The sequence below is a fragment of the Sinohyriopsis cumingii genome, chromosome 2 (genome assembly GCF_028554795.1).
Source record: "Sinohyriopsis cumingii isolate HCF-2022 chromosome 2, ASM2855479v2, whole genome shotgun sequence".
Lineage (NCBI taxonomy): Eukaryota > Metazoa > Mollusca > Bivalvia > Unionida > Unionidae > Sinohyriopsis > Sinohyriopsis cumingii.
The window spans coordinates 6148678-6166162 of NC_142962.1; the positions used below are offsets into that span (position 1 = coordinate 6148678).

The 17485-nt window shown below is 32.9% G+C and overlaps 1 protein-coding gene across 1 annotated transcript in view; it reads right to left on the reverse strand.

Annotated features, from left to right (window-relative positions):
- LOC149804283 (uncharacterized) overlaps positions 1–4732 on the reverse strand; it is an 82489-nt gene extending 77757 nt beyond the window's left edge. The window contains exons 1-2 of the mRNA XM_089938398.1: positions 4513–4732; positions 354–535 (exon numbers count right to left, since the gene is read on the reverse strand). Coding sequence (XP_089794524.1) covers positions 354–535; positions 4513–4657 — 327 coding nt within the window. The 5' untranslated portion in view covers positions 4658–4732. The remainder of the gene's footprint in view (positions 1–353; positions 536–4512) is intronic.
- Positions 4733–17485: the final 12753 nt, after the last annotated feature.

The following is a 17485-nucleotide window of genomic DNA, read 5'->3' on the forward strand; positions in this document are numbered from 1 at the left end:
ACAGATCTACCATCGCATAATGGACTGGCAGTCTGGGTCTGTGCAGTTTGTTAGCAGTAATCAGTAGAACAAACAACATTGACCCAGATCTGCTGGTGCATTATGCTCTGGCAGATCAGGACCTTTGTTTTTTCAAGTTTGACTTACTTATATGAAGTTACATACAGTAGGCTGATTAAAATGGGATTGATGATTATTATCTTGCATATGAGGAGGTGATGCTGTATATAGAGAAGCTTTATAGTGAGTCATAATGTACAGTGATAGATAGACACTTTTTATGGACTGGTATTATAGCAAGGAACCACATAGATAGATAAATAGACAGACAGACAGGCAGTCACTGCACCTACCTTGCAGGGCAGACAGACTAATGCCCCAAAATAATATCCACTTGCTTTTTCTCCGCAAACTACGCAGACTTTGAATTCCTGATTGTCATCAACCATACAGTTGTATGGTGTCGTTTCAGATTTGATATCCGTGGGATAATCCACGTCGTCATCTCTTGTGTAGAATACTGGTATGCTGCTTCCTGTGAAAATGGGACAAATATATTTGAATCCATTAAATTTATCTTTATCATTCAAAATTATATTTATTGCAACAAAATATGCTTACCATATCTCCTATTAAAGAAAAAAAAATTAAAATGGGACTGTACTTGGAAAGTTTATGGTAAAGTGATGATGGAAAATTTCTTATCATTAAGCATTGAGTTTAATCATGGGAGAATTATGCTACATACATAATATTTATCAAATATAAACTGGCATAATTTGATTATCATTAAGCATTGAGTTTAATCATGAGAGAATTATGCTACATACATATTATTTATCAAATATAAACTGGCATCATTTGATTATCTTTAGCCACTTTAATTTTCCAAAATTTATTTTACTGATTCATTAGAGAATCATTTATTTAAATGTAAGATTTGTACAGCAGTCAACATTAACAAATCTGACCTTCATTTGGACTGTAGAATATTGATTACAGAGTTTGAAATAAAATTTTGATGAATTAGATATTATCTTATTACCAGGCTGTGATCTAATTGCATTGTTTTAAATATTTTATATTTCACAAGAGTATTTTGCAAAACCCATACAAAAAAACTCATGACCAAACCATATAAACAGATATATCAAAATGCATCAAACGGCTTATAGGACTAGATTCTCACTGTGATTTGGCAATATCAGTTCAGATGTGCAGGGAACATTTGGAACTTGTCCCTTATCCTATAGTTTTTGTTGATTGAACATGCTTTAATGACAGGTTTTATTGTGCTTACAGTGGAAAAATAATTAAATTGTAACTGTTTTGCAGATTTAAAATACATTAAAATATCTTGATACATTTGAGTCTGTTTATTTGTGTAAATTATGTAAATACCTTGATTATTTAATGCTCTGTGTTGATAAAGTGAAATACACATCAACTATAACTAACAATGTCATAGTACAGTTTAAAAACCAATGCTTGCCCTATATTATTTACAATATTTACAATATTCAGAATTAACAAGATTGCTCCAATTGCATATTAAATTCTTTAAATAATGCATTCTTTATAATTCCAGCAATTGAAGCATGATTCATAAGTATATTGTAAAAAATTCAGGAAAATTGATTCAAAACTGCAAAAGTTCTGCAGAGTTAAATTTGTATACCAGTACGTTAAACAGCAAATGTTCTCTATTTGACCAAACCATTGGCCTAGTGGTTAGATCATCTGCCTCAGATGCAGGAAGTCACAGGTTCAAACCCTGGCTCAGTCATATCAGAGACTTTTAAAAATGGTACTAACAGCTGCCTCACACTCAGCATTAAGAGGCTGTGTCAGGATAATGCAACAGGGTGGGACATCATGCTACATGTCTGCAGCATGATGTCCCAGTGCTAGGCTTCTGTATAAACTGCCACACTGTAGACATCGTAGTGATATGACTGATATTTATTTTAAACTACATTAAAAATCCAAATCACACACACACCTATACTCTATTTACCTTACTCAATCATCCAACCTCTTGTCCAGTCTCTTGGTTGTGTAACACTTTGTATAAAGTTGGCAATTATCTTGGTTTTTAGTATACAGGAATATCGATTAGGCAATAGCAATAGTTGATTGATGTAGGTCACTTTCAGATGAGGAGTCAGTTAATTACATGTTGTATAAAAACTTTATGCTTTCTTTCAAGCTCTTAATCTAAATTGAATTTATTAAATATATGTATGTAGTTTTTCATTGTATGGAAGTTTGTATGGAGTTTGTTAAACTAAAAATAAATCATTTGGATCAAAATTTGAAAATAAAGTTGACACTGCTTTAAGGGTCACCTCTATTAAACAACCACTTGTCCTAAAACTCCCACCTTCTCAAGATTCCCATGAGAGTGATGTAGAAAAAATAAACTCCTAATAAGCACCCACCTGCCTATAGGTCCACTTTTCTACTTTCAAATGGCAGATACTTAACACAGGTCAGACTGGACAATCATACAGGATTTGTAAATTTTATTTCATTTTGTGAACAGACTGATTTTCTTTCTCTAATGCATTCAGTGTTTAAGGAAAAGATATGGACAGCTCAAAAAGCAAGGACTCTACTATTGTGGAGATTTTTTTAACACAGAAGTCTTAAACATAATAATTAAATTTAATTAAAAAACTTGAAAATACTAGTCATTTTGGTAAATCAAACATTGGGTAAGTATAAAACAGATTTTCTATATCAGACCATTTGAAATCCCGTTTTTCTCCCAAAATAGTAGAATAACAATAAAGTCACTTATGTGATTAAATTCCAGACAACATACTACATTGTTATGAATGAGATTCACTATAATAGTAATATAAATGATATTCACTATAATAGTAATATAAATGATATTCACTATAATAGTAATATAAATGATATTCCTACTCACATTCTATACTGAACAGTTTAAGTTAACTGATGTACAGTGATCCCTCTTTGTAACACTGTTCATTGGAATCACATTTTAACCTTTCTGATGTACAGTGATTCCTCTTTGTAACACTGTTTGTGTGAATCACATTTTAAGCTGGTTGATATACAGTGACACAGTAATACTATTCATGGGAGTCATCAAAGTAACCAACATAAAAAGGGAGAAAATATTATACTGAGATATGTTCCTACAAGGCTCTGTGTGTGTGTGTGCTTTGGATTTTAAACGAAGCTTTAAAAAAATTTCAGTCATATCGCTACATCATATCATCATATAAGTCTTCAGGATGACTCGACTTGAACCCCTTGACCTCCCGCATCCGAGGTCGACACTCTAACCACTAGGCCACCAGAGCAATCCCTTCAAGGCTGTCTTATAAGCATAGTGCGAATAACCAAAACAATAATGCATTCACCAGTCACGATGTAAAAATACAAAAAACTATTTAAAGATGAAAAAATAACAAATAGATAAAAAGTATTCAAGGATATAAAAACTAAAAAATAAGGTATTCAAGGATGTAAAAACAGAAATAAAAGTTATTTGTGGATGCAAAATCGTTTAAATATACATGCATGGGACAGAACATATGAAAATCCATAAAATGTAGAAATGATGATAAAGAATCTATCTCTCTCTTTGTTTGTGTGTCTGTTTGTCTGTGTGTCTGTCTATCTGACTGTTCCTCTTAATAAGATTAAAACTGTTCTCATAAATTCTTTGAACTCCATGGGGTTAAATGGAACTAATTACTTTCAAGAAAACAATTCTTATTACCTAATCTGTATGTTATCAAAACAAATGATTAGATTAAAATTGATCTCTCCAGTTGGTTATATACATTTACAAGGAGAATAAAATTAGTTCTTCAAATCTCAGTCACTTGAATATTATTACTCATAGGCAAAGTCAACAAATTTGGAGGGACAACACTTCAAGATGTCAAAGTTTTACTGCACTTGTGTCAAATCTGAGCTGGTTTCATGTTCATTTCTTATCTACATAGACTCTAAATTGTCCCACACTGGTAAGAAAATGGGATCTACTGGTCCAACCTATTTCATTGAATGGGTCTTAAGTTCAAATACAATGGTTACACCTAATAGTGTGAGCCAATTTGTAGCTCAGTCAGTACAGTATGAGGTTCTTAAGCTAGATGTCATGGGTTCAATACCCACCAAAGCCAGACTGGGTCCACCACCTTGGTCTCAAAGTGCCATTATAAACTAAGCAACCAACATACACCTAACATATACAAAATCATCCCTTATATTATAACAAGGTCTATCAACATAATAAATGAAAAATATCATTTAGTATCATTCTCATTAATAGTTGAATTAAATGCATCAATTAAGTTATATTAGTTGTAATATAAGTCCCATGAATAGTTAAGTTAAAATATAAATAGATAATGTATTGCAATTTTGTTACACAGAAAATATATATTTGATTAAATAAAAATGTAATCTCATGTTTTACATAAATGAACTTAAATGCCCTGCCAGCCATCTTGTCTTCTCTCTTACCTGAGCAAAAAGAGGAACAGTAGCTCCTTTTTCTGGAAAAATAGAAGTTGGAGAGATAATCTCGCGGAGAAAAAGGGGCAAGGCCATGGTGAGCAGGTATGGCCCCTGTCCAAAATGGTTGCGGATGCTGTACTAAACATTCCATTGTCGAAAATTTAATTTAATTCGTTGTCCAGCCAGCTCAAAGAGCTTTAGTTATGGCTTTCGTCAGACGTCTAGTTTCTTTTCTGTCCTAGGCCTGTCCTATTGGTGTAATAATACCTTTCAAATCAATATTTCCCCCTATACCCTACCTACCTGGAACGAATAGCTGTTTACATTAGCATGGCGTCATTGGATTCCAATGGTCACATGGTTAACAACAAATGGGATATTGATTGAGAGCTTTTTCAGCAAGTCCCAGTGCCAGCCCATGCATGATTAAAACTGTTCAATATCTTGACATTGATAGATCTCCTCATAGAACTAAGGGGGTATTTGACAGGAAGAGAAGGAAGCTAGACACTATTTTTCCTCTCATCAAAGAGCTTCTTAAACTCAGTCAGTTTAGATGATATAATGTACTTTCAATATGCAGAATTCTTTTCAAGATTTGGGAGAAAAAATTGTGTTGATGTAGCCTTAGGCTGGTAACCATGCAGTATTGACTTTTATTTAATTTAGGACTAGTTTTGAAAATTGATATAATGCATATACAATTTGATTGCATGGGACCCAATCAATACTGGAAAGTAGGAAAAAGAAATCTTACTGTACACAGCATATAGGATTCAAGGAAGACACACACACTCTCTCACACACATACAGACACCCACACACACACACACATGCGCACAGACACACATTGCCATTGAGCTTCTGTATCTTGATTAACACACTGATGGAAATATGTCATAATTAATATTTCAGATTTTACAAAGTCAGCAGTAATTTTCCAAAAAATATAAAAAAATCATAATTGTGGCAGCCACAGTTTTTAAATAATCATGGTCATTAACATTAAATTTATAGCATTTCCTGTTTGAAAATGAATAGAATAAAAATTGCTGAAGTAATGATTAAAAGATTTTACATTAAATTTCTAAATTAACACTGATTGAAGAAAACAAAGTTCCTTCATACCCATTCACATATGTAACATGAAAACTTGATTTGTATTTGTAAAACAGTTAGGACTCAGGTCTGCAAACCAAAAGATCTAAAACCCAAAATGTTTTAAAAAATTTAAAACTTTACAATAGCATGAAAATGGAATCACATCACCTATATATGTATATGAACATGCCTATAATTTAATTTAACAATGTCAGAAAGGTTTATATCTAAAATGTTTAAAAATGTGTACAAAATGTGCTGCAATGACCTGAAAATTGAATCAAGTCATTAAACACACACACACACACACACACACACTTGTTTATATCCCTGTTTAATTAATTTGTGTAACTTATATGATTTTTTTGTAATCATGATAATTGGCTTCTTTGAATGAATGGATGGATGAAAAAAGTTTAAGTAGAAATTTATTTGTTTGGGTTTGTAAAAGGTTTAGATGATAAGTTTAATACATTGTGTGAGAATTATAACTTGATTCATTATACCCTAGTTGTCAAAATATGTTTATTATTATTATTGTTATTGTAAACTCTTTTACAATAGAGAAAATACATTCTTACCCAGAAGATATCAAAAACTCATCCAATTAAAACAACCCTTCAAATTGTTTTAAATAAACTAGAAATTTCTTCCTGTATTTCTTATCAACAAATGTATACAGATAGTAACACAGTAATTAGTCTTGATAGGTACTTAAAGTTTTCGGATATTACTACAATAATACACCCACTGAATTCAACGTGTATGACTCACAAGAAGTCTAACTCTACTGAACAAACTATTAAACTCTGTCATCAAACCAAAATGTACTACTCATTGTCTACTGTATTTTAATGCAGGTATGGAAATGGTTTGGTTTTATGTATTACAATTTACAGCACAGGACCAAAACAAGGTTATTCAGTGCCCAGGCAATTGGAGTCAGTGGTTCAAAGAGACTCCAAGCCAGGGAAATCTGATAGTAGGGTTCAAACCCACACCTTTTCAGTCACAAGTACAACATGCTAACCTTAGAGCCACCATGGCTCCTAGTATAGAATGGGTCTGCAACACAAAAATATTTTACCAACCACCTTGTTCATCTATCTATATTTGTTCTGTCTGTCTGTCTGCTGAGTTATTTGTGATATCAACTTTACTGGTATATGCAGGTAAAACAAAAAAAACAACATGTGACCATGTTAGGCATGGGATTGAAACCATGATACAGTTACACTTAAGAAGTCTTTATACATCAAACAAGTATTAAACTGTATGGCAAACTTTACGAATGAAAGCATTTAAAATCCACAATCAAATCTGTTGACTGAACAAGCTATTTTAAAAAGTTTTTTGTTGAGATTTCCTGAAAGTTGTTAATCTACAGTCACTCTGAATGCATAACTAATGTTGATATATATATATATATATATATATATATATATATATATATATATATATATATATATATATATATATATATATGTATATGTATATGTTGAGAATTATGTGCTACCTTCAAATTAAAGAGGTTACAAGTGAATTATTAACAATTTGTATGCAATTAAAACCTTTGGTCAGAAATGTCATGTTTATTAAAAGAGGATTAGCTAACCACAATATTTCCTTGCTAATGCCTGGTGATAAATACAATGATACTAACTAAACTAAGGATTTCCTATTCATTTGTATGATAAATAGTCAGTTCTGTATTAAACAGACATTTACTGAAAGTGGCAAAGCGAAGACAGGTGACTGCTTAAAACAGGTTCATTTCATATTTAGTTTGACTTGAGAGAAAAATGTCTGTTTAGGGTAATAAATTGCTTAACTTAAGAGCTGGTTTCAATGTACTTGAAGTAGACAATGATTATTCATGTTTGCCATGCACCTATCTGTGAACAGTATAGACCAATAATGTTGTCAACAGCTGGGTGGGTTGTATATTGGTAACTACATTATTTCAACCATGTCAAGTTAGCCCAGTAATGGGAAATAGAGCATGGCAACTGTTGATGATATCTAGTGCAGATTAGTGCACTTAAATTAGGTAATACAAGTGGCATTGTTGTAATTTGTGCTTGATTAACTTTTCAAGATGCCACATCATCTGCAATATTTAAAGGGCTGAGTAAACAGGTACACAAGCAATAAACATCCTTTGTGCTCACAAAACCTACCTTCTGTTGTCACCCTAATGCATCTCTGTGTATTAAATTCTGAGCTCTGATTTATCTTCTACATGTCTATTGAATCTTCAATAAGATTCCTCAGGCCGAACATCTAAATAAGTAGATATAAAGTGGGTACTTGTCAAAGGGGAAGTGATATACTATGTGCACCTTTAACAATATACAGTCAAAGTGTTTCATGGGAACACTCTTGCAGTATCTTCAAAGTTTTGTCAAATCATGTAAGTAAACAGATATCTATGTGTTTATTGATTCAAGGAGAAGTAAAATTTCTGCAATGAAGTACAACTCACCTTGTCAAATAACTGTAAATCAAGAGATGGTAGGGTCAGACAGTGACTGTAAGCATACTCCTGCAGAATGTCTGTCCATGTACCCGTAATGGAAATTCAATAATTAGAATTGGAAATATTTAAAATCAATACTTAACTGCAAAGCATGAAATGACATGATCATTGGTAGTGTTTCATTTTGTTTTAACAGCACTTTCAGTGGCTATAACCTGTTGAGGAGCTAAGTGCCTTTCCAATGGACACACCAAAGCAGAGAACATGGGCTGGCCTGGGCAGGTATTGAACCTGTGACCCTTAGGTTACAAGTTTAACACTCTACCAACTCCTCTCAAATAATCATGACAGTGCTGTGAACTCTTTTTATAATTATATATAAATCTATGTGGTTCTGAGTATATTACATGTACTAGGAATAATGAGACAAAAAATGTTTATGCAAACTCAACAATTGCAATAACATGCAGTCTTGTGAAAGAAAATAATAAAGTCAATGAAAAGTATACAAGACTTTGAAAAATCTGCAGTGATTTGTGACCTGCCTAAGTTAGATGTGCAGACTTTCTGTTTGGGAAAACTGGTGTGATCTCAGAATAACTGAGTCATACCTGAAAAAAATAATTTCAATCAGTACTCTTTTCATTGTGTTTTTGATCAGAGGAATCCATGGTCTACAACCTGTGAAAATTTTATGAATTTTAAATACTCATTTAGCTCTTATTTTATGGACAATTAGTTACAGAGTACTTTTTACCATACTCTTATCTTATGGACAATATAGTGACAGGGTGCTTTTTATCATGCTCTTTTTTATGGACAGTTAGTGACAGAGTGCTTTTGTCATACTTTTATTTTATAGACAATTAGTGACAGTGCTTTTGTCATACTTTTATTTTATGGACAATTAGTGACAGTGCTTTTGTCATACTTTTATTTTATGGACAATTAGTGACAGTGCTTTTGTCATACTTTTATTTTATGGACAATTAGTGACAGTGCTTTTGTGATACTTTTATTTTATGGACAATTAGTGACAGTGCTTTTGTCATACTCTTATTTTATGGACAATTAGTGACAGTGCTTTTTGCCATACTCTTATCTTATGGACAATATAGTGACAGGGTGCTTTTTATCATGCTCTTTTTTATGGACAGTTAGTGACAAGAGTGCTTTTGTCATACTTTTATTTTATGGAGAATTAGTGACAGTGCTTTTGTCATACTTTTATCTTATGGACAATTATTGACAGTGCTTTTTGCCATACTCTTATTTTATGGACAATTAGTGACAGTGCTTTTTACCATAGTCTTATCTTATCTACGATTACTTACAGAGTACTTTTTACCATAATTTTATTTTATAGACAATTAGTGACAGAGTGCTTATTACCATACATTTCTTTGTAATGACTCTTACTTGGGGATAGATATTCAACTAAGAGCAGTGATCCAAAAAAACAACCTATACATCTCTATGCACTTTTGGATTGTTACGCCCCCATAGCTATGTACAACTATCATTTTTAAGTGATTTTGGATTGTTTGGCCACATAACTATGTACAACTATAATTTTTTTTACTTGCAATCAAGTCATTCGTGAACAGCATAGAGATTCATGGATATTTTCGTGGAATGGACCACACAGCTTATTCACATGGAAAGGACCACACAGCTAATTAGGCAGAATTAATTAAGGTTTTATCAGAATTTAAATTGCTAAATATATTTTATTGATATTCCTTTATCACACAAATCATACCTTTCTATAATTAGCATCCATATGATAGTGTAAAACTTTTAATCAATCGCTTGATATGTGCACTTCTAAATTTAACAAGCTTTGTTAAAAGATGGAAACTTTATTGTAAATACAAAAGCATGAATAAATTAAATAGCAGTGCAAGGTCAATCATTGAGCATTTGGATCCTAACAGAGTTAAATTTACAAAAAAATGATCAGCTCTATTCGAAGATATTAAAATTTATTGTTAGGGGTATAGCTATGAAATAGTCATCATATAAGGTAAAACAACTATAAATAATAGAGGAAATAATTATTTTTTGGTACAGCAAAAGTAGGATATGAAGTAGAGGTGAATATATATCATAAAAAGCTTGGAGAACCTAATGCTAATAAATTAGAATTGGAATCACTAAGGGAAATAAGAACAGAGAAATAATTATATGTTCAAGAGTCAAATAGCATGCATTAGTAAAAGAAAATACAAAACTATTTAGTTATTATGAGAAAAGAAATTATACAGAAAAAAATATTGAGGTTATAAAGTGAAAATGGCAATGAAATTATATTTGAAATAATTAATTTAAAAATAGTTTTTTTAAGAACCTTTATTCATGTAGTTCTCAAACTTTTAACAAAGAATGTTAGTTTCCTAAACCAAGACAATCACTGTGCAAAATGACTATTAATAGGAACAATCAGATGCATGTCAAGGAGATCAGATTCATATCAAGGAGATCAGATTCATGTCCAGGAGATCAGATTCATGGCAAGGAGATCAGATTCATGGCAAGGAGATCAGATGTATGGCTAGGAGAACTTTCATACATATAAAGAATATCCCTGTGATTTGAAAAAAGGTATGGAAAAATGGAAACATCCCAAGGTCTTGATAGTTTCCAAAAAGGATTAATAAAACATTTGTTTTGGAAAGATCTGCATCCTTATCTTTTCCACTCCTTCAACGTTTCATTGCAGTCTGTAAAATTTTAATATCACAAAGGCAACAGTTGATTATAAAATGAAGGCAAATCTTAAGAATGTCTGATGAAACTGGAGACCAATATCTTTGTTAAATATAAACTATACAATTGATTCTTCATCTCCTGTAAATGGATTGGCTATATATTCTATTATACAGTACTAATATATGCTTATTTAGTCGTGTTTCAAATATAAATCATTGTTACACCTTCTTTAATCTTGGAAGAGGAGTTTAGCAAAGTGATCCTTTATCACTTTATTTATCTATTTTGTTTTTAATTTCTTAGTGCAGCAATAAAATTCTGATCCAAATATTAAAGGTATAACAATTTGTTTAAATGAACATCTTATTAGTCAACATAGCATTAATGCAATGCTTTCATTAGGCTGCAGTGAAATGTTTTTAATGTATACTGTGCAATCAGAATATTCTTGTCTCTTTCCAGTGCAAGTTGAATAACACTAACTCTCTAAAAGAGATTAGAATATTCTTGTCTCTTTCCAGTGCAAGTTGAATAACACTGACTCTCTAAAAGAGATTAGAATATTCTTGTCTCTTTCCAGTGCAAGTTGAATAACACTGACTCTCTAAAAGAGATTAGAACATTCTTGTCTCTTTCCAGTGCAAGTTGAATAACACTGACTCTCTAAAAGAGATTAGAACATTCTTGTCTCTTTCCAGTACAAGTTGAATAACACTGACTCTCTAAAAGAGATTATAATATTCTTGTCTCTTTCCAGTGCAAGTAAAATAACACTGACTCTTTAAAAGAGATTCAGAGGTGATCATAGTGATACATCACATTATTGACAAGTTTTCAGTAGATGACCATCCATCTAGATTTATAAAGAATAGATCCTTGTAGAATGATAGTTGTTGAAAATGACACTTGATGGTTGACATATTGACAAGTTTTCAGTAGATCACCATCCTTCTAGATTTATAAAGAATAGATCCTTATAGAATGATAGTTGTTGAGAATGACACTTGATGGTTGACATATTGACAAGTTTTCAGCAGATGACCATCCATCTAGATTTATAAAGAATAGATCCTTATAGAATGATAGTTGTTGAAAATGACACTTGATGGTTGAAATATTGACAAGTTTTCAGCAGATGACCATCCATCTAGATTTATAAAGAATAGATCCTTATAGAATGATAGTTGTTGAAAATGACACTTGATGGTTGAAATATTGACAAGTTTTCAGTAGATAACCATCCATCTAGATTTATAAAGAATAGATCCTTGTAGAATGATAGTTGTTGAAAATGACACTTGATGGTTGACATATTAACAAGTTTTCAGCAGATGACCATCCTTCTAGATTTATAAAGAATAGATCCTTATAGAATGATAGTTGTTGAGAATGACACTTGATGGTTGACATATTAACAAGTTTTCAGCAGATGACCATCCATCTAGATTTATAAAGAATAGATCCTTATAGAATGATAGTTGTTGAAAATGACACTTGATGGTTGACATATTAACCATCAATGAAATACCTCCACTTTCAATGTTCAAAGTTATTCCTGCAAATATTTAATGAAATTATAGAAGAGATCATTCAGTTTGAATAGCCCTTAAGTTAACTTGCTATTAGTATCGCTCTGGTGGCCTAAGTAGTTAGAGCATCCACCTCAGATACAGGAGATAGTGGATTCAAACCACACCAAGTCATACCAAAGACATAAAAATAGTACTAGCAGCTGCCTCACTTTGCATTCAGCATTAAGAAGTTAATGTTAAGACTGGTCAGTATGAGTTCAGGATAATGTGTGTGGGTGGGACATGAGGCTACATGTCTGTCACATGATGGCCCAGTGCTAGAAAACACTATTAATTGCCACATTGCAGGCATCATAGCAATATGACTGGAAAATTGTTAAAGCTGAGTCAAAAATCCAAATCACACACACACACACACACACACACACGCACACACACACACAGACACACACACAGAGCTTACTAATTTTGATGACACATCATCAAGTTATTGTGACTTCAGAGAAGTTATATGAGCTATGAGTTTGAGGAAAGTTAAAAATGGCCATTTTGTATCTAAGATCTTTTCCTAATGTTCTGAATTTGTTGGATCTGTTTTCAGATTGTTTAGGCTTACAAATAAGTTGTGAGGAAAAAGAAGTTATATGGCTGGGAGCATTTAGAATATGTGGAATTTCATTTTGTCCCCATCACAAATTAAAGTGGAATCATTTTTTAGGTGTATTCTGTGTTTGAAAAATATACTGTGACATGCAGTCATATTTTAATGTCCAGGAAAACTTTAGCAAATTACTTGAACTAATAAAGACGAATTTTTGCTGTAATTAAGTTATTGATAGTACTAATTCTGTTTTAGTTACTAACCATCCTTCTAAATGATACTGATAGATGCTCTTAAAATATATACAAATTATTATCATAATTTTTATACAACATAAGATCAGCATTATGGAATAATTAAAGGGAACATACTAAGAGAAAAGTTCAAACACCAGTAGATTCAAGAAAAAATTGTGGTTTAAAAGTATCACATGTCCAAAATATTAACAAGGCTTTAAAAAATTAATAAATCCTGTGTGTAATGTACCATGAAAATTCCTTCTAAATAATGAATTAAACAGGTATGAAAGAAATGTTATCATATAAACTTACTAATAAGTTGAACCCAACTGCATAAAACAAAGATTCTGATCTGCCAATCCGTAATGCTCCAGCAGATCAGGGTCTATGTTGTTTGTTCTACTGATTACTCCTATCAAACTGCATAGACCCAGATCTGCCAGTGCATTATGGGATGGCAGATCAGGGTCTATGTTGTTTGTTCTACTGATTACTCCTAATAAACTGATTGACTAGATCTGACAGTGCATTATGGGATGGCAGATTATGGTCTATGTTGTTTGTTCTACTGATTACTCCTAATAAACTGATTGACTAGATCTGCCAGTGCATTATGGGATGGCAGATTATGGTCTATGTTGTTTGTTCTACTGATTACTCCTAATAAACTGATTGACTAGATCTGCCAGTGCATTATGGGATGGCAGATCAGGGTCTATGTTGTTTGTTCTACTGATTACTCCTAATAAACTGATTTACCCAGATCTGCCAGTGCATTATGGGATGGCAGATTATGGTCTATGTTGTTTGTTCTACAGATTACTCCTAATAAACTGATTGACTAGATCTGCCAGTGCATTATGGGATGGCAGATCAGGGTCTATGTTGTTTGTTCTACTGATTACTCCTAATAAACTGATTGACCTAGATCTGCTAGTGCATTATGTGATGGCAGATTATGGTCTTCAGCTTGCTGTTGGACCTGACTTGTAGGTGGTACAATTCTTGAATCAAAAAATAAAATGATGCATTATGAATGTTGGGTTGATAAAAATGTTCTTTTTATCAATGATCTTCTATGACTTTAATTCCTTCTGCTTGAACGTAATTCCATATAATTCTGTGGAAATAACAGCAGCATTACAGAGCCACTGGAAAAAATGCCATGCTAGAAAACCCTATTAAATTAGAAACTATTAAAACAAAAATTTGACAGTTATAGAAGGTATTTATAAAACAGCTAAATATTTTTATTTTCACCTTCTTGCTATGGTAGTCATTAGGCTTTTATTCACCTTCTTGCTACAGTAGCCTTTGGGCTTTTATTCACCTGCTTGCTCCAGAAGCCACCAGGTCTTTATTCACCTTCTAGCTACACTAGACATTAAGCCTTTATTCACCTTCTTGCTACGGTAGCCATCAGGCCTTAACTATTAAAACAAAAATTTGACAGTTATAGAAGGTATGTGTCAAACAGCTAAATACTTTTATTATTCTTGCTATGGTAGTCATTAGGCCTTTATTCACCTTCTTGCTACAGTAGCCTTTGGGCCTTTATTCACCTACTTGCTCTAGAAGCCACCAGACCTTTATTCACCTTCTAGCTCCACTAGACATTAAGCCTTTATTCACCTTCTTGCTACAGTAGCCATCAGGCCTTTATTCACCTTCTTGCTACAGTAACCACCCTCTTGCAACAGTAGCCATTTGAATTTATTCACATTCTTGCTACAGTAGATATTAAACCTTTATTCACCCTTTTGCTACAGTAACCATTAAGCATTTGTTCACCTTCTCACCCTTGTAGCCATGAGGCCTTTATTCATCTTCTTGCTATAGTGTCCATTTGGCTTGTCTTGGCCTTCTTGTTGTAATAGCCATTAAGCCTTTATTCACCTTCATGATGTGGTAGTCATTAGGCCTTATTCACCTTCTTGTTACCATAACCATTAAGCCTTTATTCACCTTTTTGCTTAGGCATCAGGCCTTTATTCACCTTCTTGCTACAGTAACCATAGGCCTTTATTCACCTTCTCGCTACAGTAGCAATCAGGCCTTTATTCACCTTCTTGTTATAGTAGCCATTAGGCTTTTAGTCATCTTATTCTAGTAGCGATCATGCCTTTATTCACCTTGTTGTTATAGTAGCCATTAGGCTTTTAGTCATCTTATTCTAGTAGCCATCATGCCTTTATTCACCTTGTTGTTATAGTAGCCATTAGGCTTTTAGTCATCTTCTTATTCTAGTAGCCATCATGCCTTTATTCACCTTCTTGCTACAGTAGCCATCAGGCCTTTATTCACTTTGCTGTTATAGTAGTCATTAGGCTTTTAGTCATCTTCTTATTCTAGTAGCCATCATGCCTTTATTCACCTTCTTGCTACAGTAGCCATCAGGCCTTTATTCACTTTGTTGTTATATTAGCCATTAGGCTTTTAGTCATCTTCTTATTCTAGTAGCCATCAGGCCTTTATTCACCTTCTTGCTACAGTAGCCATCAGGCCTTTATTCACTTTGTTGTTATAGTAGCCATTAGGCTTTTAGTCATCTTCTTATTCTAGTAGCCATCAGGCCTTTATTCACCTTCTTGCTACAGTAGCCATCCTCTTGCAACAGTAGCCATTTGACTGTTATTCACATTCATGCTACAGTAGCGATTGAGCCTTTATTCACCCTTTTGCTACAGAAACCATTACGCATTTGTTCACCTTCTCACCCTAGTAACTATCAGGTCTTGATCCAGAAGCCGTTAAGGCTTTTTTCATCTTTGTGATGTAGTAGTCATTAAGCCTTTATTCACATTCTTGATAAAGTATCTGTTAGGCCTTTCTTGACCTTCTTTATCCAGAAGCCATTCAGCCATTAAGGTTTTATTCACCTTCATGCTGTAGTAATCATTATCCTTTATTCATCTTCTTGCTAAAATATCCATTAGGCCTTTATTGACCTTCTTGGAACAGTAGCCATTAAGGTTATATTCACCTTCATGCTGTAGTAGTCATTAAGCCTTTATTCACATTCTTAATAAAGTATCCATTAGGCCTTTATTGACCTTCTTGATCCAGAAGTTATTAAGGTTTTATTTGTGATGTAGTAGTCCTTTATTCGCCTTCTTGCTAAAGTATCCATCAGGCCTTTGCTAAAGTATCCATCAGGCCTTTGCTAAAGTATCCATTAGACCTTTGCTAAAGTATCCATCAGGCCTTTGCTAAAGTATCCATTAGACCTTTGCTAAAGTATCCATCAGGCATTTGCTAAAGTATCCAATAGGCCTTTATTGACCTTCTTGATCCAGAAGCCATTAAGTCTAGATTCACCTTTTTGCTACAATAGCCATCAGACATTAATTGACCTTGCTATTGAAACCATTGGGCCTTTATTCACCTTCTTGGCATTGTGGCCATTAATCTTTATTCTCACCTTCTTGCTACAGTAGCCATTAGGCCCTAAAAGGTTCAAGAAAAATGGTCATAATATTTAGTCAAATTAAAAATATAGATGCAGCAAATTTGGAGAAAATTTTTTTTTGTAAAAAGACCTTTCAAATTATGATGTGTGCAATGTTACAGTCATTTCAGTTTTTTTTACTACATAAGGTCATAGGTACAAATACCTATTAAAATATGGAAGCATGGAAAATGAATTGTGTACATTTTGAAATGAACTCAGAGATCCCATTGAACATTCTTTCTTTGAGTGTAGACTGACACTCAATCTTTTGGCAGATGTTTTGAATAAGATGCAAATTAGACTGAAAATGTATGTACTAAACTTTTCAGTCTATGCATTATACAATGGCAGATCAGGGTCTATCTCTTTGCAGTTAGACTTGACTTATAAGTGAGTACAGATGGTATTTTTTCACTGCAGCTAAAAGATCTAAGTCATGAGTTCATATATTCATACAAACTGGAATAATTACTTTACTGGTTTTGAAAATCTAATCAGGTGAAAATGTTTTTGTCTGTGCAAGTGGCTTTGCACAATTGTTCTAACATGGTCTTCACTTAAAAAAAATCTAAGCCAAAAACTCACCTGACTGCTCTGAGAGCAAACACAAACCTATCAACCACTGCCAACAAAAATTATGGATTGGACCAAATATGAAAGATATTTTCAAAACATTGTAAACATGCACGTTAGAGTGGCTTATCATCACTGATCAAATATATGCTTGTCATTGAAAAACAATATATGTAAAAATTTGAAACAGTTGCTTTAATAGCATGAAAATCTTAGCAAGTCATCTACATATGTGTACAAATATCATTTGCAAATTTTGTTTGCCTGCTTCAAATAGTTCTCATGCAATCT